Source organism: Ovis canadensis, chromosome 14, assembly GCF_042477335.2.
Source record: "Ovis canadensis isolate MfBH-ARS-UI-01 breed Bighorn chromosome 14, ARS-UI_OviCan_v2, whole genome shotgun sequence".
Lineage (NCBI taxonomy): Eukaryota > Metazoa > Chordata > Mammalia > Artiodactyla > Bovidae > Ovis > Ovis canadensis.
In genome coordinates this window covers 63364777-63390340 of record NC_091258.1, presented here as the reverse complement: position 1 = coordinate 63390340, position 25564 = coordinate 63364777, and the positions used below count along the sequence as shown (strand labels likewise).

The 25564-nt window shown below is 50.6% G+C and overlaps 1 protein-coding gene across 2 annotated transcripts in view; it reads right to left on the bottom strand.

Moving 5' to 3' along the window:
• AXL (AXL receptor tyrosine kinase) overlaps positions 1-25564 on the bottom strand; it is a 36241-nt gene that overhangs the window by 5317 nt on the left and 5360 nt on the right. Inside the window, exons 5-17 of one of the 2 annotated variants that reach the window (XM_069550815.1) lie at positions 21932-22012; positions 21685-21800; positions 14822-15032; positions 14387-14526; positions 12936-13086; positions 12699-12725; positions 10084-10216; positions 9692-9783; positions 6374-6469; positions 6124-6201; positions 4218-4310; positions 3688-3809; positions 2629-2738 (exon numbers count right to left, since the gene is read on the bottom strand). In XM_069550815.1, the coding sequence (XP_069406916.1) occupies positions 2629-2738; positions 3688-3809; positions 4218-4310; positions 6124-6201; positions 6374-6469; positions 9692-9783; positions 10084-10216; positions 12699-12725; positions 12936-13086; positions 14387-14526; positions 14822-15032; positions 21685-21800; positions 21932-22012 (1450 nt within the window). The remainder of the gene's footprint in view (positions 1-2628; positions 2739-3687; positions 3810-4217; positions 4311-6123; positions 6202-6373; positions 6470-9691; positions 9784-10083; positions 10217-12698; positions 12726-12935; positions 13087-14386; positions 14527-14821; positions 15033-21684; positions 21801-21931; positions 22013-25564) is intronic. The other variant, XM_069550816.1, reaches the window with a different exon arrangement.

Genomic DNA, 25564 nt, shown 5'->3' with positions numbered 1-25564 from the left:
GATTCTAAGGTCCTTCCCAGGCTCCTTGGGTTGGATTCTCTGATATTTTAAAAAAAAATTTAAATAGTTATTTGACTGCACTGGGCCTTAGTTGCTGCACTCAAGATCTTCACTGCGGCATGCGGGATCTAGTTCCCTGACCAGGGATTAAACCCAGTGCCCCTGTGTTGGGAGAATGGAATCTTAGCTACTGCACCAGCAGGGGAGTCCATTTAAAAAATTTTTTTTGATGTACACAATACATATACAAAAACATGCACAAATCTTAAGTGGAAAGCTCACTGGATTTTCACAAACACACCTATGTAACTAGAACCCAGATTAAGAAAGAGGTTATCATGGGGCAGCTGTGCAATGGAATACCATACAGCAAAGAACAAGAACTACAGATACGTACAGGAACACGGACTGATCTCAAAAACTTCACGCTGAGCAAGAGATGCCAGACACAGAGGAGTCAAAATTGCAATTCCATTTACATGACGTTTAAGAACAGGTGACAGAAGTACAGAATAGTTGTTATCCCTTGAGGGCAGTGGCTGGGAAGGGCAGGACACAGCCTGCTAAGGGCCAAGTAATGTTCTTTATCTTGATTCAGTGGTGGTGGTTTCCGTGGGTCTATGTGCATGCTCACGCAGTTGTGTCCAACTCTTTGCAACCCCATGGACTGTAGCCGACCAGGCTCCTCTGTCCATGGGATTTCCCAGGCAAGAATCCTGGGTTGCTATTTCCTCCTCCAGGGGAACTTCCCAACCCGGGGATCAAACCTGAGTCTCCTGCATTGGCAGGTAGATTCTTTACCACTGGGTCACCTGAGAAGCCCTTCCATGTGTCTATAAATATGTAAACATTCATTGAACTACATGCATAAAATATGTATATTTTAGTGTATGTAGAATAAACATCAATTACTTTTTTTAACAAGAAAGAAAGATTACCAGACCTTCCTTCCTGGGGTATAATTACCCCTTGTAGGGTGACTGAGATCTTCACTTCTAACAGTGTGGATTACTTGTGTTTGTTTTTGCGCCTTATATATGTAAAATTTGAATATGGATTGGATATGAGACTGTTACGGAATTATTGTTAATCTTCTTAGGTCTGAAAACAGAATTGCGATTGTTTAGACTTAAGTCCTTATTCTAGGAGACACCTCTTGAAGAGTTAGGAGTGGAGTGTCACCATCTTGGCAACTTACTTTCAAATGGTTGAGGGGAGGGAGAGACGGAGAAGAGAGGAAAAACGTGGCAAAATCTCAACAAGGAGGAGATATGGGTGTTCACGGCACAATGTTTTCAACTTTTCTGTAGATTTGGAATTTTTTCAAAATAAAAATTGGGAGTGGGGTATTCCCTGGCCCAGTCGTTAAGACTGCATGTCTGCTTCAGGGGGCACTGGTGCAATCCCTGGTTGGGGAACCAGTATCCTGCATGCTGTGTAGTGGGGCAGGAAAAAAAGAAAACTATACAGTTTTGCTGAAAGAAGCTGGATAATACCTAAATAAATTGGAAAGCTATGCCATAATCATGGATGAGAAGACCCCAAATGTATAAAAGGCAATTCTCCTCAAACTGACATGTGCATTCCATGGAAGGTAATCAAAACCATTTGTGAACATTTGCACGTCTTATTGAAGATTCTCTGATTCTCCAATTCCAACTTCTTTTTTAATATTTTTAAAAATACTTATTCTTTGGTAGTTCTGGGTCTCAGTTGTGGCATGCAGGATCTTTTAGTTGGGGCATGTGAACTCTTAGTGGGTCAAGCCCAGGCCCCCTGTATTGGGAGTGTGAAGTCCTAGCCACTGGACCACCAGGAAAGTCCTCTCCAGCTCCAATTTCTGAGTCCATCATTATAATGAGACTAATATTCTAAGCTTATATGTCACACACACACACACATAGCCCTTAGACCAGGTTCTGGGTTATTTTTTGCTTGTCCCTTGGAAAGGAAATCAACCCTGAATATTCATTGGGAGGAATGATGCTAAAGCTGAAACTCCAATACTTTGGTCACCTGATGCGAAGAGCTGACTCATTGGAAGACTCTGATGCTGGGAAAGATTGAAAGCAAGAGGAGAAGGAGGCGACAGAGGATGAGATGGTTGGATGGTATCACTGACTCAAAGGACACGAGTTCAAACAAACTCTGGGAGATAGTGAAGGACAGGGAAGCCTGGAGTGCTGCAGTCGGGGTTTCAAAGAGTGGGACACGCCTGAGTGAGCGACTGAGCAGCAACAACTTAGCAGGGGGTGTGGTCTCTTTATCCAGTGTGGCCACTGCCCAAGTGTACCCCCAGGCAAGACACTCAGCTTGGAGGGGGACAAAGATGAAGCTTAAATGTCACCACCCTCTTGGGTTTCCTCTGCCCTTTTGCTCACATCCTGCTACCCACTGAGCATGCCCCATCTCCTTTTCTCTGCACATTCCAGCACGTGCGGGATCTCAGTTCAGAAAGCTGGCCCCAACCTCCCTGCTCATCTCTCTCTTCCACTGCTGAGTTCTGACTTGCCTGAAGGGTGTGTGTGTGTTGCGGGGGGGGGACACCTTCTTCCATCCTGGGAAGGAGGGTTGGGGGTACGGGTGGGTCCCTGAAGAAGGGGGATTCCTGGAAGGCTGGGCACTCACATGCAATTCCTGGCAGCCAGGTCCCGGTGTATGAATCTCTTGGTACTCAGATACTCCATGCCACTGGCAATATCTGCCATGAACTTCACCAGCATCTGGGTGGGCAGGAACTGGGGAGGGCGGGCAAGACAGGATGAGGTAGAGATCAGCGGAGTCCCAGAAATCCATCCCTCCACCCTACTAGCTCTGCCCTGTGATGCTTTCCCATGCCTCTGAGACTTAAACTCCACCCCTTTCCATATCAGCCCTTTGTTATCCCCTCCTACCTTCCTCTCCTGTCTTGAGCTCCCATTGTGCTTGTCCTTGACAAACGCTCCAGCAGGGAACCCCCTTTCTGGTCTTTCAACAAGCCATGCTTGTTCCCACCTCTGAGCTTTTGTACATTCTGTGCCCTCTGCCAGGACCACTTCCTCCCAGATCTCCCACTTCCCACCAGTTAGCTCCTCCTTCGATCTCCTCCATAAGACTGTCCCTGTTCACTCAAACGAACTGCCTGCCCTCCCTGTCACTCATCCTGCTCTGTTTCCTTCCTGGCACTTAAAAATTATCATGCTTATTCATTTGTTAACTTGTTTATTGTCTGGTCCCCCCACCTCTGGCAGACAGCTCCTCCACGAAAACAAGCTCTTGGTCTCCATCACCTTCCTAGTGGCTGAGCAGCACTAGGTACCTAATGCGTGCGTGGGTACTTAGTCACTCAGTCATGCCTGACTCTTTGCGACCCCATAGACTGTAGCCCACCAGGCTCCTCTGGCCATAGATTGCACAGGCAAGAATACTGGAGTTGGGTTGCCATTTTCTTCTCCAGGGAATCTTCCCAACCCAGGGATGGAACCCACGTCTCCTGCACTGGCAGGCGGATTCTCTACCACTGAACCACGTGGGCAGCCCTTCCATGGGTCTATACACAAGAAAACATTCACTGAGCTGCATGCAACAAATGTGCACATTTCAGTGTACGCAGAATAGACATCCATTTTTTCAAATAAGAGAGAGATTACCGGGTACCCAGTAGGTGCTCAGTTAACACTTGCGGTCCAGATAATAAAATGCCCTCACCACTGGCTGGTCCCCAAGCCGGGAATAGAGAAGGAAACTGTGAAGGTCTCCGTGTTTCATGAAAGGTAAGATGACCACGGGCGCCGGGAAGCCCTCTCGTTCAGAACCCTGGAAACAGACGCCTGAGTCCCGCCCCCCCCCCCCCAGGCAGTCTTGTCACTGGAGGTGGGCAGAAGGGGATGCCACCCCCACTCCCACCTCTGTTTCTCCCTGCTCCCTCTCAGATCTGGCCTCCAAACTGTTGGGGGGCGGGGGTGGTGGTGGCAGGGACCAAGCGTCAGAGAAGCCATGTCCAGCACTGGTTCCCAGGGATGTTTCTCCAGCCCTCCTGGGGACCTCAGCTATTTCTGGGAAAGGTCAGAGGTCACATTCCTCGCTGAGGGAGAGAGGAAGGGGGGAGCCTGCTCACTCTGGGGTGGTGGGGGGAGGAAGCCTGGAGGTTTGATCTTCCCAGTGCCTGAGGGAGGGTTCTTCCCTCTGGTGCAGCCTGCATGGGGCCTGCTGGCCCACTAAATCTGCCCCTCCCTCACCAATGAGCCTCATGACGTTGGGGTGGTCGAATTCCTTCATGCAGACAGCTTCACTCAGGAAATCCTCCAGCTCCGACCTTGTGCAGATGGCAACTGGGAGGAGAGAGGAAGGTGGAGGAGGCTGAGGGAGGACTCTTTTCCTCCTCCTCCTTATTACCATCATCATCTTCTCCTTCTTCATCAAGCATGACTACTAAGTACCAGGGGCTGTACTCAGTGCTTGACAATGAACCCATTTAACCCTCTGAGGCGCTTCTATTTCCCCATTTTAAAGATGGAGAAGGGGGCTACAGAAGGATGGGATGGTTGCATGGCATCACTGACTCGACATGAGTTTGAGCAAACTCAGAGAGAGAATGAAGGACAGGGAAGCCTGGCGTGCTGCAGTTCACGAGTTCACAAAGAGTCTGACACAATTTAGCGACTGAACAACAAGAAGGATGGAGAGACAAGGCACAGAATGTTTAAGAAACTTGCCACAGCTTGCAAGAGGAACAGGCAGAGTTCAAACCCAGGCAGTCTGGCTCAGGGGTCCATGTGTGGGCTCTGTGCTAGGCTGCTTCCTCGCACACTCCCAGCAGCCCTAGGATGCAGACGATTGTGCCTGTTTTACAAATCAGGACACTGGCTCAGAGAGGCAAAGTGACTTGCCCAGCGTCACACAGCTGGGATTCAAACCCAGGTCAGGAACATAACCCAGGATTCAGAAGGCAGTCAAGAATGAATGAATGAATGAATGGGTGATGACTCCATAACCCAAGTTTTTTACCCCTTGTGATTCTGAAACGATCGTTCCTCCCTCCAGCATGACCCTCTAAGCTTTATCCGTATGTGGAAAAGCTTGACCCTGACCTTTCTGTGCTGCATGAGCTTGGACGGGACTGGCTCTCACCCTCTCTGTTGATGTAGATAACATGGTTTTAGTCCACATTAACTGTGTGTACTATGTGCCAAACCCAGCATTAAGTGCTTTGACATAATACCCTAGGAGGTAGAAACACGATGATACTTTTTTCCGGGTGAGGAATGGTAGGCTCAGAGAGGGGTAGTCACTTACCTGAGATCATAGTGAAAGTGTTAGTCACTCAGTCGTATTCGACTCTTTGCGACCCCATGGACTATGGTCCACCACGCTCCTCTGTCCATGGGATTCTCGAGGCAAGAATACTGGAGTGGGTTGCCATTCCCTGCTCCAGGGGATTTTCTCAACCCAGGGATTGAACCTGGGTCTCCTGCATTGCAGGCGGATTCTTTATCATTTGAGTCACCAGGGAAGCATACAGCTAGTAAATGATGAAGCCAGGTGTGCCTCATTCTGGACCATCTCATGCTTGCTCTGTATCACATGCGGCTGGCCCCAGAAAACTACATTGCCCAGGTTCCCTTTCCTGCTGTTTCCTGTTGGAATCCGCCAATGGGAAGCGCTGATGGGAGACTGGCAGGTGGGCGAGAGGAGAAATCAGGGCATTTCACCCTCTCTCTTTCTGCTTCCAGTATTGCCTTGGTGGTGGCTGTGTCTCCTTTTGTGTTTCAAGCTCCCACAAGGAAGCCCCTAACTCTGTGATGCCTCAATCCCATCAGCGGGCCCTGGCTGTGGGCTCTGGTAACTCCGCCCCTTCCGGCCTGGGAGGCGGAAGTGACACACTTGGCTGCTGCTAACCTCTAGGTTGCTAACCCTGCTGTTCCTTCAGTTTTCCCTACACCTTTGTAGTGATCTCCCCGTATTGAGTTCCTTCTGTTGAAGGACCTGGCAGGGACTTAATCTCTCGTCTGGAACCACTGAAGTTCTAGGGTTGGGCTAAATTGCTGTCACCTTTCCTGTTCTACCTCCTTAGGGGCACAGGGGAGGGGCCAGAGGTTAAGGGATGGGGATCCCACATGTGTGCACATGTATGTACATACTCACTCTTCATGGTCTTCACAGCCACCTTGAGGACGGAGTCGTCCTGGTTGAGCTGGCCTTCCATCACAGCTCCGAACTCTCCTGTGGGGGACCAGAGAGAGACTTTGACATGCATGGGGGGGCACCCCCCATTGACTTCAGGGGGGGATGCTGTAGGAACTGCATTTCCTGTGGTTGGGTAGGGGTGGGGAGATGAAGGACTGCATGGCTCAGGGAGATATGTGTGTGTGTGCGTGAGGTGGGGGACACTCACCCTCTCCCAGGGTCTTCCCCAGAGCCACCTTATGCCGGTCCACCATCACGTCCCGCAGTTTCTCCTTCAGCTCTTCGCTGATGCCCAGGCTGTTCACTGCATGGGGGGTGGGAGCAGACAGAGCCGTGGAGCAGAGCTGACATCCAGGCAGCGCCTCCAATAAGGATACAGGCGTGCCTCATTTTACCGCACTTCGCAGATATTGTGTTCTTTACATATTGAAGGTCTGTGGCAATCTTGTGTCAAGCAAATCTATCTGGACTGCCAGGGAAGTCCTAAACATAACTTTTATATGCACTGAGAAACCCCAAAACGCATGTGACTCACTTTATTGCATTACACACTTTATCGTGTTGGTCTGGAATCAAATGTGCAGTGTCTCCCAGGTACACCTGTGTATTGTTGTTTATCATTGTTTAGTCACTAAAGTTGTGTCCAACTCTTTGCAGTCCAAAGGACTGTAGCCTGCCAGACTCCTCTGTCCATGGGATTCTCCAGGCAAGAATACTGGAGTGGGTTGTCACTTCCTTCTCTAGGGGATCTTCCCAACCCAGGGATCCAACCCACATCTCCTGCATTGGCAGGAGGGTTCTTTACTGTGAGCCGCCAGGGAAGCCCCATGCCTGTATACCCATTGTTAAAATACTGAAATAATTCTGCATTCATTCAGGATGAGCTGAGCACTCCCAACTCCCACTTTTCCTGTAGACTCCCCATATCTTCCCCCAGAGCAGTAACTAAAGGGTTAGAGCCTGGCACATAATCTTGCAGTAGTGGCACCTTGATTGGTTAACATCCTGCTGTACCAGTTGTTCAAAAATTTTCTTAACTTTTCATTAAAGGATAACCTGCAAAAATCATAAGTGAGCAGCTCAATGGATTTTCATGAACCAAACACAACAGTGTGTGTCACCAACACCCACGTCAAGAATAGACTATGACCTGTCCTTTCAGGGGTGGCCACTTTCCTGACTTTTCTTACCCCAGATTAGTCTTTTCTGTTTGGGGATGTTATAAACATGGAATCACATACTATGTTCTCTTTAGTGTCCGGTTCTTTCACTTAGCACGATATCTCTTAAATAATTGTAATGCAGCTGTGTATTGTTGTTGTTTAGTTGTTAAGTGGTGTCCAACTCTTTGCGACCCCTGGGCTGTAGGCTGCCAGGCTTCTCTGTCCATGGGATTTCCCAGGCAAGAATACTAGAGTGGGTTGCCATTTCCTCCTCCAGGGGATCTTTCTGACCCAGGGATGGAACTCATGTCTCCTGCATTGGCAGGCAGGTTCTTTACCACTGAGCCACCAGGGAAGCCCAGCTGCTGTGTGTAGTTGGGTTTATTCATTTTCACTGCTGTGTAGCAATTGTTCTCCAACTTATTGGCCCCAGGATCCTTTTACATTCTTAAAATTATTGAGACTTGAAAAAAGCTTTCTTTTACGTGGGTTGTCTACACAGCAATATTTACCGTGTTCATGATGAAAACTGATATGATTGCTTTTTTTCATTTTTGGCCATACCACGAAGGATCTTATTAATGATTCCCCAACCAGGAATTGAACCCGAGCCCCCTGCAGTGGAATCTCAGGGTCTTCACCACTGGATCACCAGGGAAGTTCCCCAGACAAATTTTCAAAACACAAGAATATACAAGCACATCAGTCAACAGAAGGATGATATCATCACATATTTGGAAGCCTTTGGAAAACTCTGCGGAGCACTTGCAAGAGAAGGAGGGTGTGAAAGGGCAAATGACGTTTTGGTATTATTTTGAAAATAGTTTTGACCTCATGGACCCCCTGCAAAGGTCTTGGGGATCCCCGGGGACTTGGATCACACTTGGAAAACTGCTGCTGCATGTTATTCCCATTAGATTGCTGTGACCTCCTCACTTCCTCTTCCTTCTCCTTTGCAATAAATGTCTTTCCCAGCTCTTCGGGTATCTCCCTGGGGCCCCCAGCAGTCTTCTCCCTGGGTGCTAACTCCAAAAGAGGCCTAACTCTGTCCCCCCACCTTTTTTTTCTGGATCTGTTTTCCCAACTGGAGAGAAGAAGAAATTTGACTAAGTGGCTGCTGAAGTCCCTTCTTAGCTGGGACCCTCCATAAATGCTACAATCCTCTAACACAGGGTCTATTATAGTGCTAAGATTCTATGATTTTTAAGATCCTAAGAGTCTATCAAGTGTTAGTTGCTCAATCATGTCTGACTCTTTGCGACCCTAAGGCCTGTAACCCTCCAGGCTCCTCTGCCCATGGGATTCTCCCGGCAAGAGTACTGGAGTGGGTTGCCATTCCTTCTCCAGGGGATCTTCCTGACCCAGGGATTGAACCCGGGTCTCCTGCATTGCAGGCAGATTCTTTACCATCTGGGCCACCAGGGGAGCCTTAAGAGTCTATAGCACTGGATTATAATTTTTTAGGCCAATTATAATTGGACATCCTCTCGCACATCCTCTACTTCCAAGAGGCAGTTCAGAGGATGAACTTGAGAGTGGAACCGCCTGGGTGTGAACCCCAGCTCTCCAGCTTACAAACTGTGTGGCCTCCAGTAAGTTACTTAGCCACTCTGTGCCACTGGTAGTGGGGAGGATAACGTGCCTACCTCACTGGGTTGTCATGGGGATTAAATTAAGTGACATGTGTTGAAGCTTAGAACAGCACCTGTGGGACTTCCCTGGTGGCCCAGTGGTTAAGAATTCACCTTCCACTTCAGGGGACGCAGGTTCGACCCCTGCTTCAGGAAGATCTCACATGCCTCAGGGCAGCTAAGGCCATGTGCCGCCACTACTGATGCCTGTGCTCCCTAGAGTCTGTGCTCTGCAACAAGAGAAGCCACTGCAACGAGAAGCCCTCAGACCACAACTAGAGAGTAGCCCGCACTCACCGCAACTAGAGAAAGCCCGTGAGCAGCAATGGAGACCCAGTATAGCCAATAAGTAAATAAATACTTAATTTTTAATAAGGAACAGTAGTAGTCACAGAGGAAGTGCTAAGCTGTTATCCTCAGCATTGTAAGCACCTCATCATGGGCATTTTCTTCATTGCCATGGTCATTGTGTTTATCGTCTTTATCATCATCATCACGTGGTTCTAAGAGCCTATGACTCAGAGTTTGGCCTTTCTAAAATTTATTGTGTCTAAGATTCAATTATTCTAAAGTCGTGTGTGGTCCCACAGTTCTGTTGTTCTTAGGGTCCGTGGTGCTAATATTCCAAGGCCTTCAGAAACTTTTGGTTCACGCATCTGCTGAAGCCCAGCATGCCCAACACTTGATACTTCTTATCCCAAATCCAGGCAGGGAGGCATGGGGCTCACTTACAGGTGGCTTCAGTGGTCCTCCGACTGTAGGACTTGCGAACACGGTACCTGACCACCAGCTCACCCCTCTCCATGGTTGGTTCAAACACCTCTCTAGGGAGGGAACAGAGAGGAGGTGAGGGCAGGGCAGAGTGACGTGGAACCCCCTCCACTTCCACCAGCAGTGGAAGCAAGCACCATCCCAACCCCCAGACCTGCCAGCCCTCTCCTCCAATGTCTGCTGAGAGCCTCTTGGGCTGCTGCCTTCTGCCTTCCATTCACTCCCCAGATGCTTGTTCTCGTTCTGATTCTTGGTACTCTCTCCTCCTGTGCCAGCCTCCTCACGGTCTCCCCACCTCCAGCCTCTCTACCCCAGTCCAGGCCAGCCTCCCGACCCGCATGGTCCCAACTTACCCATAACGGGTCTCCTTCTTCCGCCGATGGAAGAGGAACAGGGCCAGGATGAGGGCACAGGCAGCGGCCACCACTGCTCCCAGCAGTACGTACCACCAGGGCCACGAGAAGGCGGGGGCTGGGGGTTCACTCACTGTCAGGGGGCACGCGGGACAGGTCATGGTGGAGGTCTTGGTTCCTTGGGTCCCCAGGGGTGTGGTGTTGAAGGGAGGCAGGTTTAGGTACATTGGGTGATGGACAGGGCTGGACGGGGCATGCAATGGATACAAAAGGAGTGGATGTTGGAGGAGGAGTGTGAGGGGCCGTCCTTGGTGGTCCAGTGGTTAAGAATCCACCTTGCAATGCAGGGGATTTGGGTTTGATCCCTGATCGGGGAACTAAGGGGCTTTTCTGATAGCTCAGTGGTAAAAACAGTCCACCTGCAATGCAGGAGGTGCAGGAGACGTGGGTTGGATCTCTGGGGTCAGGAAGATTCCCTGGAGGAGGGCATGTCAACCCACTCCAGTATTCCTGCCGGAAGAATCCTCTGGACAGAGGGTTCTGGTGGGCTATGGTCCATAGTGTCGCGAAGAGTTGGACATGACTGACACGAGTGAGCACACACGCGGGCATAGGAAACTAAGATCCCACGTGCCTAGGAGCAACTAAGCCCCCGTGCCACAACTACTGAGCCTAGGTGCTCTGGAGCCCATGTGTTGCAACTAGAGAATCCACGAGCCACAAGGACAGATCCTGCATGATGCAACTAAGATGTGATGCAGCCAAATAAATTATTTTGTTTTTTCAATGAGGAGTGTGAAACTCCTAGGATGAGTGTGGAGAGTGCAAAGTGGGATGGATACTTGGGGCGTGTGCAATGAGTGTGGAAGGAGTGTGGGATGAGAGTGAGAGATTGTGTGGGATGGGCTGTGAGAATGGAAAGAGGGCTGGAGGAGCATGGGAGGGCTGTAAGTAAATCTCAAGTGGGGTACCTGTGTGTGATACATGTGATGATTATGCAAGGAGCGGGCATTTGGGTGTGGAAAACTGTTGAGCAGGGAGAGAATGTGTGTAGTGTGTACAAAGCATGTGCAATGGATATGCAAGGAGTTGGAGGCTCCAGGGACCAATGGCCAAGGGACATTTTGGGGGAGTATATGATGACTATGAAAGCGTGTTTGTTTTTTTTTTTTGGCCACTCCTTGAAGCTTGTGGAATTTTAGTTCCCTGACTAAGGGTCGAACACATGCCCTCAGCAGTGAAAGCGCTGACTCCTTACCACTGGACTTCCAGGGAATTCCCTAGAAGGGCTTTCATAAAGCAAGGGATGAGAGTGAAATAAATGTGCAAAGGGGCATGGTGTGCAAAGGAGTGTGTAAACAGTGCCAGATGAGTATTTGAGGAATTGCGAGTATGTGAGGATTCAAGGAGTATTCAAGGAGTTTTAGATACAAGGTAGGGGCAGTGATTTGTAAGGATGTAACTTTGGTGTGAGAGGAGTGTGCAATGAGTGTGCAAAGGACGTGGGAGGGGAAGATGAGCATGAGATGAATGAAAAGGATATGCAAAATAGTGGGAGTGACTGTGTAAGGAGTGGAGGATGAGTGTACCAAGAGTTTGGTGCGGTATGTGCAGAAAGTGGGCATGGGTTAGGCTTAGCTCAAGGTGAGGGAATATTGTGTAAGGAGTGTCAAGTGAGTGTGCAAGGAGAGTTGCAGAATGTGAGATCGTGTGGATTGAAAGTCTTTCAGTGCCTGCAATGTGGGATGCATGGTGAGTGTGCAAAAAGTATCAGTTTGTGAATGAGAAGTGTGCGTGTGTATTGGGTTTGGGAAGCCCGTGAGAAGAATGAGGGGTTATAATGGGATGGATGTGAAAGGAGGGTGGGGTTAGTGTGGAAAGGGTATGCAAAGAAATGCGAGAAAACACATAAGGAATATTTAAGGATAGTGGGTTGAGTTAGAAGAGGTGGGGTGTAATAGTGCCAGGAGGGTACAATGGGTGTAGGAGGAATATTTGAAGAAATATTTGAAGAAGATGAATATGAGGGGGATAACTCATCTCTCTGTCCCTCTACCTATCTATTCATCTACCCACCCACCTATTCATTCACCCACTCATCTACCCATTCAGTCATCCATCCATCACCCACCCATTCATTCATCCGTCCATCACCCACCCATTCATTCATCCGTCCGCCATCCACCCATTCATTCACCCGTCCACCATCCACCCATTCATTCACCCGTCCACCATCCACCCATTCATTCACCCGTCCACCATCCACCCATTCATTCATCCGTCCACCATCCACCCATTCATTCATCCGTCCACCATCCACCCATTCATTCATCTGTCCACCACTCAGCCACGCATTCATTCATTGGTCCATCGACACATCCATTCATTCGTCAGTCCATCCATCCACCTATCCATCCACCATTCACCAAGTACCCACAATGCTCTGGGCCACTCCAGGCACTTCCATCAAGGACCACACAAAACCAAGAAGCAGAGGGTTAGAGTGATGAGTTTGAAGAACAAGAAAGGGATGTGTAAAGAGAATGTGCAGCGATGGGGCCCTCACTGGGCCTTGGGGGAAGGGAGAGCAGGAGAGGGGGTGTGGAAGCCCTTACCCAGCTGGTGGATTGGCTGTCCTTGTCCTGCAAGGAGAAAGGATGGAGGGAGGATATGCTCAGAGAGAGTGGTAAGACATGGGAGAGAGGGAGTAAGGCTCTCAGGAAGCTTCCAGGTAGGAATGGAGCCTACACTGGGGTAACGCCAAAAGGTACAAGGAGCAAGTCACGGGCATCTGGAATAGACATGGCCCCTGTGGGTAGGCTGAGGGAGGCTGAGCATGGCTTTGCAGCTACCTGGGCGCCAGGGCTCCAGGGGCACAGGGAGGCTCCAGGGTCCATCCCCAGCGGCGGTGTAGGCTGCCACGCACACCGTCAGGTTGGGCACAGACCCCTCCCCTCGCAGTTCCAGGGTCACCTCTCGCTTTAGCCCTATGTCCATCAGCACCTAGGACATGCAAATAAGGCATCAGAGTAGAGCTCCAGCCCCAGCGCTTAAGCCCTCACCCTCAGCCTCAACTCCCCATCTTTCTCAAAGCCCACTCCTCATCTCCAGCCCCTCATCCCCTACCTCTTCCTATCCTTCATCTCTCATCCCCCATCCTGTCCTCTCCTTTCCATTCTCTATCCCTACACTCGTTAAAATATCAGCTTCACCGGGTCCAGGACTTTGTCTTCTTCACTGCCATATACATCCTCAGGTCCTAGCACAAGGAGGCGTGGAACACAGTACCGTTGTTGAAAGGACTGAATTCTCATCTTTGCCCCCTCATCCCTCCATCCCCTTCTAATTCCTCACTCTTTCTCCCATCTATCTCTCCATCCCAGGGTGCTGCTTGCTTAGATAGTACCTTCATGTTAATTAGAAAGAGACACCCCTTCCTTGATGTGCTATGCAACTCTCTGCTGTAAAATTGTCCTAGTAAATATGTCTACTGAAATGTTTTGTACATGATTCATAAATTGTTGTTGTTCAGTTGCTCAGTTGTGTCCAACTCTTTGTGATCCCATGGACTGCGGCACGCCAGGCTTCCATATCCTTCACTATCTCCTGTAGCTTGCTCAAACTCATGTCCATTGAGTTGGTGATGCCATCCAACCATCTCATCCTCTGTCATCCCCTTCTCCGCCTGCCTTTCATCTTTCCCAGCATCAGGGTCTTTTCTAATGAGTCGGCTGTTTGCATCAGGTGGCCAAAGTATTGGAGCTTCAGCTTCAGCATCAGTTCTTCCAATGAATATTCAGGGTTGATTTCCTTTAGGATTGACTGGTTTGATCTCCTTGCAGTCTAAGGAACTCTCAAGAGTCTTCAACACCACAGTTCACAGATTCATAAATAGCCATCCCCTAAACTCTCTCCTGGGGACTTCCCAGGTAGCTCAATGGTAAAGAATCGCCTACCAATGCAGGAGATGGAGGTTTGATCCCTGGGTTGGGAAGATCCCCTGGAGAAGGAAATGACACCCCACCCCAGTATTCTTGTCTGGAGAATCCCATGGACAGGGCGCCTGGCAGGTCCCTGGCTACCGTCCACAGGGTCTCAAAGAGTCAGACATGACTGAGAAACTGAGCATGCACACACGCAACCCTCTCGTGGTCCCCTTTAACCGCCCCAGAACGTGCTCTGCAGCACAGGGTGACTGCATTCTATGCAACCTGCCCAACTGTCCTTGTCTGCCTTGTCACCTTCTCCTCCCCAGTCGCCTCCTCCACAGCCACTCCGCCCCAGCCCAGCCAGCAGCACCCACCTCGGGCGTATCCTGACCTCGATAGGCCAGTCGGTACCCTAACAGGGTGCCCTGCAGCGGTGCCCTTGGCTCCTGCCAATGCACAAGGGCTTGGCTCCCATTCCGCATGGCGCTAACATTCTCAGGAGGGCCCAGGGGCACTGGAGGACAGGGAGAAGGGGAAGCTGGCATCCCCACCTCTTCCTGACCCCTCCCCTCTTCCCAAGGAGTAGGAGCAGGGTGCAAAGGACAAGCACGCGGGCAGCTGGCACAGGTCTCCCATGAGCAGGGGCACAGAGATGAGGTCCAGGAGAGATGCCAGTTGGGGATGGGACAGGAAGGAGAGTGAAGCCACGTAGGGTATACAGGTGAGAGGAGATGCTGGGGGTCATGCTGATGTATGCAAGGGTCAGCGGGGCAGTGAATGATGTCTCCCTGCCACCAGCCCCTTCTTACCTCCTTCTGGTGTCTCCACAGGAAGCCAGTGGGTCCAGGGTGAGGGGCCCTGGCTACTGACACAGGCCACCCGGAGGTGGTAAGGGGTGTGAGGATGGAGGTTGCCCAGCCGCAGTTGATGAGGGGGAACGGACGCTTGGAAGGTGAGGGGCTCCTCTGGGGGGTCTGGCTCTCCCAGCCAGGCGCCCACCCTGTCGTCTGACAGCACAGCCTGGGAAGAGGGAGGGGGTGTGAGGTCAGGGTGGCCACACTCAAGGTCAAACAATTCTCAGTGGTAGTGACCCTGGTGTGATGACACACCTTCTCCAGGATGTGTGTGTGTATGACGATTCCATGTTTGATTCCATGTTTGTGCAACATGGGAACCTGGGTTTGCAAAGCGAGGAGGCCACCCAGCTCCACAACGTGGCTCTGCCATCGATTGCAAAAGCCACTTCAAACAAGACTTTCTCTCTCTGAGCCTCAGTTTCCTCATCTGGAAAATGGCAGCTTAGAGGAGCAAATACATGGAAGAACTGTACAAAAAAGATCTTCACGACCCAGATAGTCATGATGATGTGATCACTAATCTAGAACCAGACATCTTGGAATGTGAAGTCAAGTGGGCCTTAGAAAGCATCACTACGAACAAAGCTAGTGGAGGTGATGGCATTCCAGTGGAGCTGTTTCAAATCCTGAAAAATGATGCTGTGAAAGTGCTGCACTCAATATGCCAGCAAATTTGGAAAACTCAGCAGTGGCCACAGGACTGGAAAAGGTCAGTTTTCATTCCAATCCCAAAGAAAGGCAATGCCAAAGAATGCTCAAACTACCACACAATTGCACTCATCCCACATGCTAGTAAAGTAATGCTCAAAATTCTCCAAGCCAGACTTCAGCAATACGTGAACCGTGAACTCCCTGACGTTCAAGCTGGTTTTAGAAAAGGCAGAGGAACCAGAGATCAAATTGCCAACATCCGCTGGATCATGGAAAAAGCAAGAGTTCCAGAAAAACATCTATTTCTGCTTTATTGACTACGCCATAGCCTTTGACTGTGTGGATCACAACAAACTGTGGAAATTCTTCAAGAGATGGGAATACTAGACCACCTGACCTGCCTCTTGAGAAATCTGTATGCAGGTCAGGAAGGAACAGTTAGAACTGGACATGGAACAACAGACTGGCTCCAAATAGGAAAAGGAGTACGTCAAGGCTGTATATTGTCACCCTGCTTATTTAACTTCTGTGCAGAGTTCATCATGAGAAATGCTGGACTGGAAGAAACACAAGCTGGAATCAAGATTGCCGGAAGAAGTATCAATAACCTCAGATATGCAGATGACACCACCCTTATGGCAGAAAGTGAAGAGGAGCTAAAAACCCTCTTGATGAAAGTGAAAGAGGAGAGTGAAAAAGTTGGCCTAAAGCTCAACATTCAGAAAACGAAGATCATGGCATCCGGTCCCATCACTTCATGGGAAATAGATGGGGAAACAGTGGAAACGGTGTCAGACTTTATTTTTTTGGGCTCCAGAATCACTGCAGATGGTGACTGCAGCCATGAAATTAAAAGATGCTTACTCCTTGGAAGAAAAGTTATGACCAACCTAGATAGTATATTCAAAAGCAGAGACATTACTTTGCTGACTAAGGTCCATCTAGTCAAGGCTATGGTTTTTCCTGTGGTCATGTATGGATGTGAGAGTTGAACTGTGAAGAAGGCTGAGCGCTGAAGAATTGATGCTTTTGAACTGTGGTGTTGGAGAAGACTCTTGAGAGTCCCTTGGACTGCAAGGAGATCCAACCAGTCCATTCTGAAGGAAATCAACCCTGGGATTTCTTCGGAAGGAATGATGCTAAAGCTGAAACTCCAGTACTTTGGCCACCTTATGGGAAGAGTTGACTCATTGGAAAAGACTCTGATGCTTGGAGGGACTGGGGGCAGGAGGAGAAGGGGACGACCGAGGATGTGATGGCTGGATGGCATCACGGACTCGATGGACGTGAGTCTGAGTGAACTCCAGGAGATGGTGATGAACAGGGAGGCCTGGCATGCTGTGATTCATGGGGTCGCAAAGAGTCGGACAACACGACTGAGCGACTGAACTGAGAGGAGCAAATGCCTTCCAGGGCTGCTTAAAGGTTCAATGTAAGGGACTTCCTGGCAGTCCAGTGGTTATGACTTTATGCTTCCACTGCAGGCACAGGTTTGATCCCTGGTCAGGGAGCTAAGATCTCGAATGCCATGTGGCATGGCCATACAAAAAAGTTAAGTGTAGGATGGCTGGACGGTGCATGGCAGGTGGTCAGCATCAATAATAATGACATTCAACCTCAGGCAAAAGCAATTGCCCACAATAGAAGTCAGAGGAGGGAATTCCCTGGTGGCCCAGTGGTTAGGACTCCATGCTTTCACTGCTGAGGGCCCAGGTTCAATCCCTGGCTGGGGAACTAAGATCTCGCAAGCCTCTCTTAGCTAAAAAATAAGTCAGAAAAGTGGGCATCTCTGGGGAGTGAGGGAACCTTCAACAGCTGGGAAGAGTCTGTATCATGATTTAGAGAGTGGTCACACTGGTTAAACAATCTAGGTGTACACCAAAGATTATGAACATTATATATTTTAATTTAAAAAAATAAAAAAGGACTTCCAAGGTGCTCCAGTGGCTAAGACTCTGTGCCCCCAATGCAGGGGGCCCAGGTTCGATCCCTGGTCAGGGAACTAGATCCCACACGCTGCAACTAAGACCCAATGCAGCCAGAGAAATAATTTTTTTTTAAAAGCAAAATTTTTTACAAACCTAAACTCATTTGACCCTCACTTTAGCTGTGCATTGTAAGTATGTGCTATGTTTCTGCCCATATACAGATGAAGGCACTGAGGCTTGGAGAGATGGAATCACTGATCCGAGGACACTAGCTTGTCACTGATGAAGCTGGGACCTGAACCCATCCTATCTTCAAAACCTTTGCCCTACTGACAATAAGAATGTCCTTTTAAGAACATCAGTAATGGTAATAATACTCTTCTGTACAGAGATGCAATGCATCTTAGTGCTGAAGAGCACAGATACTGGATCTGGGATTCAAATCCAGCCTCTCCTACTCCCTAGTCCTGTGCCTCAGTTTCTTCATCTGAAAAACGGGATGACAACAGTGTTTCCCTTCTTCACAGGATTAACTGAAGTGATACCCTGTAAGCATGTAGAAAAGTGTCTGTGCAGGGCTTCTCTGGTAGTCCAGTGGCTAGTGGCTAGAATCCACCTTGTGATGATGGGGACATGGGTTCAATCCTGGGTCTGGGAATATCCCACATGCCACGGGGATGTGCGCCACAACTGTCGCGCCTGCACTATGCAGCCCCCAAGTTGTGACTACTGAAACTCGCGTGCCCTAGAGCCCATGCTCCACGGCAAGAGAAGCCACCACGATGAGAAGCCCGCACACTGCAACTCGAGTGGAGCCCCCAAGTAAGGCTGTGCACAGCAACAAGGACCCAGCGCAGCCGAAAATAAATATTTAAAAAAGCAAAAAGAAACAAAAAAAGAGTGTCTGTGCAGATTGAGCGTTTGTCATTATTTTGTGTGTGTGAGATTGTCTGGCCACCAGTGTCAAACCCAGCACATCCTGCACAGCGGTAAAGGCTTCTCCACCCACTTGGTCCCCAGGACTGGCAAGATCAGGATGGGAGGGACCACAGCTGGGGAGGACGTCCGTACAGCTCTTCCCCACAGAACCACAAACCCGTCACAGCCGCAGGGGTGCTGCCTTCACCCTGGGGAGCATCCAGGCAATATAACCACGACACACACTGTGCTGGGAAAGAGTTACTGCTTACAACCAGACTCCATCGGGTCCAAATCTTGGCTTGGATATTATTTGCTGTCTTTTTTTTTTTGGTCATGCCACGTGGTGGCTTACGGGATCTTAGTTCCCCGACTAGGGATCAAACCCTTGCCCCCTGCAGTGAAAGCGTAAAATCTTAACCACTGAACCACCAGGGACGTCCCTGCTATGTGATTTAGAGTGAGTGTTTCTACCTCCCCGGGCCTCAGTTCCTGCCTCTGGAAAATGGGCCTCCGAGAGTCTCTACCTGTCAAGGTGAGAGGTTTACTGACATAATGCCCATGAACTGGCTTGCCTAGCCTGTCAACAGCTAACTTATTTTGAGTGCCAGCTGTGTCCCAAACACCCTGCCAAGCACATTAGTCTGGAATGAGCACCCATGGGGGTCAATTCCTTTTTTTATTCCCATTTTACAGATGCGGAAACAGAGGCCCAGAGAGATCCAGCAGCTTGCCCATACAGTCCCTGAGTGGGGAAACCACAGCAAGGCCTGGGGAGGAGATAGCAGGAGTGGGGGAGGTGGTCTCCTTGCCTGCTCTCTGACCCACACTAACTGACCAGAAGGGGAACCTCGGCCGGGACAAAGGGGACATGGGCGCAGACTGTCAGCCTTCCCCTGCCCACCCCCACTTCTCTTTTCCCTCGCATGGCTGTGACCCTCCAACTTGAACCCTGAGCTCATGCACAGCAGGAAGTGAGACCTGGAGAGGGAAGAGGGCACACTTCTGCTTTTCTTGGGGGACACTGGATGGATGTGGGTTGGGGGTACAGCTGGTGTCTGACCTGGCATTTGAGGTCTTCCCAAATCAGCCCAGCTTCTGGGACTGAATCAGTTTTAACCTTTTTAGCCACTGGAGAAGGCAGGTCACTTCCCCTCTCTGGGTCTCAATTTCTTATCTTGAAAATGGGAAGATGAACAGTCATTACTGTCTGGGGTTAAAATATCAACTGAATGTGAGGTTGTCCCCAGGCCCAGGGTCTTATAAGAAAGGTAGCTCCTGTTTAATCAAGCACTGGCTCTAAATGGCTTTTCAGAAGTGCCCTTTGGGTTTGGCAAGACAAGGGTTTGGATCCCACCTCTGCCACTTCCTGGCTTTGTCCTTGGGCAAGTTGCTTAATTACTCTGAAACTTGGTTTCTTTTTGAACTTTTTGGCCGCACCATATGGCATGTGGGATCTTAGTTCCCTGCTGCTGCTGCTGCTAAGTCGCTTCAGTCTTGTCCGACGCTGTGCAATGCCATAGACGGCAGCCCACCAGGCTCCCCCGTCCCTGGGATTTTCCAGCAAGAACACTGGAGTGGGTTGCCATTTCCTTCTCCAATGCATGAAAATGAAAAGTGAAAGTGAGATCAAATCCATCCCCCATGTGGTGGAAGAGCAAGTCTTAACCACTGGACCACCAAGGAAGTCCCTGAGCCTTAGTTTCTTCATCTGGAAAATGAGTGTATCCATAGACTCTACTTCACAAAACACTCAAACAAGAATGTGTTAAGCTGTAACACAAGGCCCAGCATATAGTGGTTGTGTTATTGTTTTTGTTCTTTAGTTGCGTCTGACTCTTTGTGACCCCATGGACTGTAGCCCGCCAGGCTCCTCTGTCCATGGGATTTCCCAGGCAAGAATACCAGAGTGGGTTGCCATTTCCTTCTCCAGGGGATCTTCCTGGCCCAGGGATCGAACCTGTGTCTCCTGCATTGGCAGGCCGATTCTTTACCACTGAGCCACCAGGGAAACCTAAGCACATAACGGACATGCAATAAAAACTGGTCATTGGGAGTTTCCTGGTGGCCTAATAGTTAGGATTCTGGGCTTTCAATGCCGTGGCCCAGGTTCAGTCCCTGGTCAGGGAACTGAGATCCTAAAAGCCATGTGACATGACTGAAAAAAAAAAAAAATAGCTGGTCACTATTCAATATTGTCATTTCCCATCATGGGCATTGTCTCATCCCCACTTAAACTCTCAAATCTCAGACAACTTCAGGCCAGAACTGGATCTCGTATTTGGTTTGTTGGTTGTTTTTCTTATTCTAGAGCAGGAGCAACTTCAGTGCAGAAGGCTGGGTCCAGTTCACCTCAATTATCAGGTAATTTTCCACTAAACATTTCCTACTCAGTGTCTGGCCCTGCACTGGGCAGTAATGGGAACCCAGAGATTTCCCTGGTGGTCCACTGGTTAAGACTCCATGCTTCCACTGCAGGAAGGGGAACTAAGGTTCCATCCCGGGTCAGGGAACTAAGCTCCCACATGCTGCGCAGCAGCCAAAAAATAAAAATAATTATAATTTTTAAACATAAAGAAATAAAATTATGAGGACCCAGTGGTGGTTGAGCCAGCTCAGCCCTGGCCATCCCAGAGCTCACAGTCCAGTGGAGAGATAGACCCACCCCCAGACAGTGAAAAGCCAGAGTGGTCAGAGATGGGATAGGAGAAGCCCAAGGGTTGTGAGCACCCAATGGTGAATGATGGCTCTGGTCCCTGTTGTTTCAGGGTTTCTATTCTGGCTAGAATCAATATCACCAACACTAAAAAAATGAAAACGGCCAATAGCTTTTTGTTTGTTTGTCTTTTGCCACGCTGCTCGACTTGCAGGATCTTAGTTCCCCAAACAGGGATTGAACCCATGCCCCCGGCAGCAAAAGCATGGAGTCCTAACCACTGGATGGCTAGGGAATTTCCAAAAGCAGTCAACAGTTTATTGCATGCTTTCCAAGTTCCAGATACTATTTTAAGTTTGTTAAATGCAGTCACTCACTGAATTCCTACAGCCAGTCTACCAGGTTTGGACTATCGTTATGCCCATTTTACAGATGAGAGAACTGAGACCCAGGGACGTTGAGTCACCCACCCAAGCTCATGCAGCCAGCAGCTTGTTGGAGCTAGGATTTAAACCCAGGACATCTGGCTTATCCCAAGGTTCTACTGCCTCTCAAACGAATGGCTGGGAAAGGCTGGTTTCCCAGGGAGAGGATGAGGGCTTGCAGCTCTGGGTGGAAGGAGGGCTGAGATGGAGGCGAGGAAAGGCTGAAGTCTCACCTACCTGCAGAATGCAGTGGGTGAGGGGGTAGATGCCGCTCAGGCCTGGGGTCCAAGCCACCTCCAGTTCCGTCGGCTGAGTTGAAACCAAGCGGAGGTCATGGGGCCGCTGGGGGAGCACTGTGGACAGATGAGGGGAGGGACTGATCCTGTGCCTGAAGCTCCTTGCCCGGCCCTCTACTCCAGCTCTGACCTCTGACCCCAAGCCCATACCCTCTGACACCTAGCTCCCCGGCTCCCTCTCCTGTCACCTGTGATGGTGGCCGTGCGGGATGTGGTGATCCCCTTGGCGTTGTGGGCTTCACAGGAGAAAGAAGCAGTCTTGTTCAGGCCTGAGGAGTCATGTGAGGGGGGGCCCGGTCAGAGAGGGGAAGGAGGGTGTTGGGGCCAGGCTGAGCATGCCCCACCACACTCCATCCCCAGGATCAGTCCAGCCCCCAGTGGTGCCTGCTTGAAGGGAGTGTCAAAAAGGGAGGTGATGTATGGGGAATGCAGACCTCCACCCCCAAAGACAGGCCAGCTAACACCACCCCTACACAGACCCAACCCCCACCCAGATAGACACATGTACAAGTACACACACACAGACACACACTCACACACAGACACCACAAACATATGCACCAGCATACAGTTATACACACAAATGTACACACTTACATATAGAAATACACATACTCATACCTAGACACAGGCAAACACACAGACATATACACACAAGCACAGACACAATCACACTGAGCCACGCAGACACCCGTAGAGGTGTACACACCTATTAGACACACACTTAAGAAGCAGGCCTTCATGGGGTTGTGTAAACATACGAGTGTTTGTTCATTTACATGCTCAGTTGCAACCAACTGCTCTCCCCCAAACCCAGTTGCTCTAGCCCCACCGGCCTCCTGGTGTTTCTAGAAGGTACCAAACATATTTCCACCTCGGGAATTTTGCACTTCCATTCCCTCCGCTTGGAAAAGCATCCCCACAGACATCCACCCTCCTTCACACTCTTTACTCAGATCCCACCTTCCAGCCACTCTGTCCCTCCCCAAGCACCTTGTCGAAAACTGACATTCCCTGGTGGCTCAGCTGGTAAGTAATCTGCCTGCTATGCGGGAAAACTGGATTCGATCCCTGCGTTGGGAAGATCCCCTGGAGAAGGAAAAGGCTCCTCACTCCAATATTCGGGCCTGGAGAATCCCATGGACTATCCATGGGGTCATAAAGAGTCAGACATGACTGAGTGACTTTCACCTCCACAGCCAGCCTTCTCCTTGCTTTACTTTCTCTCTTTGGTTCTCATCACAGTATCCTTCACACGGTCCTGTGTCTCCTGTTCACTGAGTGTTGACTCAGGGGTTCGGGGTTTCAGCCCTGCTGTATTCCCACCCCGTCCCCCTCCCCGGGGCCCAATATGGCCTGGTACACAGTAGGTGCTCCATAAATGTTTGTTGAATGAGTGGCTGGATTGGTGTGGATACATTTGTGTACTTATGAGCATTTTAGGGTGTGTACGTAGCAATGTGAGCTTGTGTAAATCCATGGGTGAGTTCGTGGAGGAGTCTTGAGTAACTGTTTTTGGGTGTCAGCGGGATTGCCTTCCCTTCCCCAGTGTGGTGGTGGTGGGAACACAGGCAGACACACACATACACACATACGCACACACACAAAGGCACATACAAGTACACAGGCAAACCCAAGAGACGCAGACACACAAACACAGAGAGACACAACACAGAGCTATACAACGTCCACAGATTCACACACACACACAAAGGCATATAGAAGTAAACAAGCAAACACAAGAGACACAGACACACAAACGCAAAGACACACAACACACAGAGCTATCGAAAGTCCAGATTCACACTCACAAAGGCACATACAAGCACACAGGCAAACACAAGAGACGCAGACACACACAGAGACACACAACACACAGAGCTATACAACGTCCACAGATTCACACACACACACAGCGTCTGGGTGACAGCATGTAAGGAGGACCACGTCTTAAATCTGTGCGTGACTGCAGGTCTGAATCCATCTGTGTTTGTGTCTGAGTGTCTGTTGGCCTCGCGGCGTCTCCCGCCTTCGCTCTGCGCCGTGCTTGTTCCCACCACCATCAGCAGCTACCCGCAGACACAAAGTTTCCTTTCCTCAGGCGGCAGAGGGAGTGGACGCAGGCAAAGGCGGCGAGGCCGGAAGGGGGTGGGCAGGGAAGCTCCGCGGCTCCGCTGCCCGGGCCGCGGTTCCCAGCCAAGGTCAGGTGCCCGCAGCCCCCGCGGGCCCAGCCGAGGGACAGGACGGCCCCGGGCGGGCTGCCCGGGGAGGTGGGGGTGGGGCGCGGCGGGAAGCCTGGGTGCCCTCCAGGCACCTGGCACGTGGGGGCCCCCCGCCAGGGTCACGGCGCGCGAGCCCGCGCGGCCCGCCGCCCGTAAAGGAGCCCGCGGGCGGGAGGGGGTCTGGAGCCGGGTCCCGTTCTGACCGCAGCATTCCTGCCCCCGCGTGAGTCACCCCAGCGGCCCCCCCGCACTTCCGGCCGGCCGAGATCCCCCTAGCCAGGCCCCAGCGGCCCGCACCTTGAGGGAGGGAGGGAGCCGGGGCGAAGGGGCCTGGGACCCCCTCCCTCGCGGCGCGCTCTCGGGCCAGATGTGCTTTCCAGATGTCCCGGCCCTCCCCCACCCCGGAGCGCAGTCCGCTTTTTCCGAGGGAACGGGAGAGATGGAAGCAGAGAGAGAGGGGGCACGCCCTGAGTCAGATCCAGGGACAGACACGCACAAACGGACGGAATTCCTAACGCGGCACCACCGCGAATTCCTGCATACACGCACAGTGAATCACACTTAACATACAGGGGCAGTTGCTGGTCCTAAAACGGAAAACAGCAACACTGGTCAACTGCCGCGGAGGGTACTGTCACAAACAAGCAGTGACTCAAAAACATACTGGTTGACCTGTATGTAGACACAGGGGGCTGACATTGACATGTACGCAGACACACACATGCCCACATTCGCATCAGCTCGCAGTCAAACAAGCCCACGCGGATGCAGACAGCTGTGTGTGTTTAGTCTCTCAGTCCTCTCCAACTCTGCGACCCCGTGAACTGTATGTAGCTCCCCAGGCTCTTCTGTCCCTGGAATTCTCCAGGCAAGAATACAGGAGTGAGTTGCCATTCCCATCTCCAGAGGATCTGCCCCACTTGGGGACTGAACCTGGGTCTCCCTCGTTGTGCTGTGCTTAGTCACTCAGTCGTGTCCGACTCTTTGTGACCCCATGGACTGTAGTCTGCCAGGCTCCTCTGTCCATGGGGATTCTCCGGCCAAGAATACTGGAATGGGTTGCCATGCCCTTCTCCAGGAGATCTTCCCAACCCAGGGATAGAACCCAGGTCTCCTGCATTGCAGGCAGATTATTTACCATCTGAGCCACCAAAGAAGCCCTACAAACACTCAGTAACGCAACATACACCTAGGCTGAAGCTGACAAACACACCAGCCTCCCTGCAGATTGCGACCGACAAATGCACACTGAGGTTGAAGTGGACAAACACACACAACAGGGCGCAGACCAGGCTGATGTGGATGCGCTCGCACACAAACACAGCCAAGCCTTCCAAACACAGCTGGACACACTCAGCTCGCTTCAGACGCATTCATCAAGATGCAGAGTGACACAGAAACACACAGGGCTGCTGCAGGCACGCAAGCGTGGAGGCGCTGCCCAGTGCATGGAGGTGACGCAGACACATATACACATGGGCTGGTGAGGACCTCAGGTTCATGCACCGGGAGGTAGTCAGGGCTGGGACTGACACACCCGAACAAATAGAAGCTGAAGGGTATTGTTATTGCCTGCTGTGAATCACACACAGACACGTA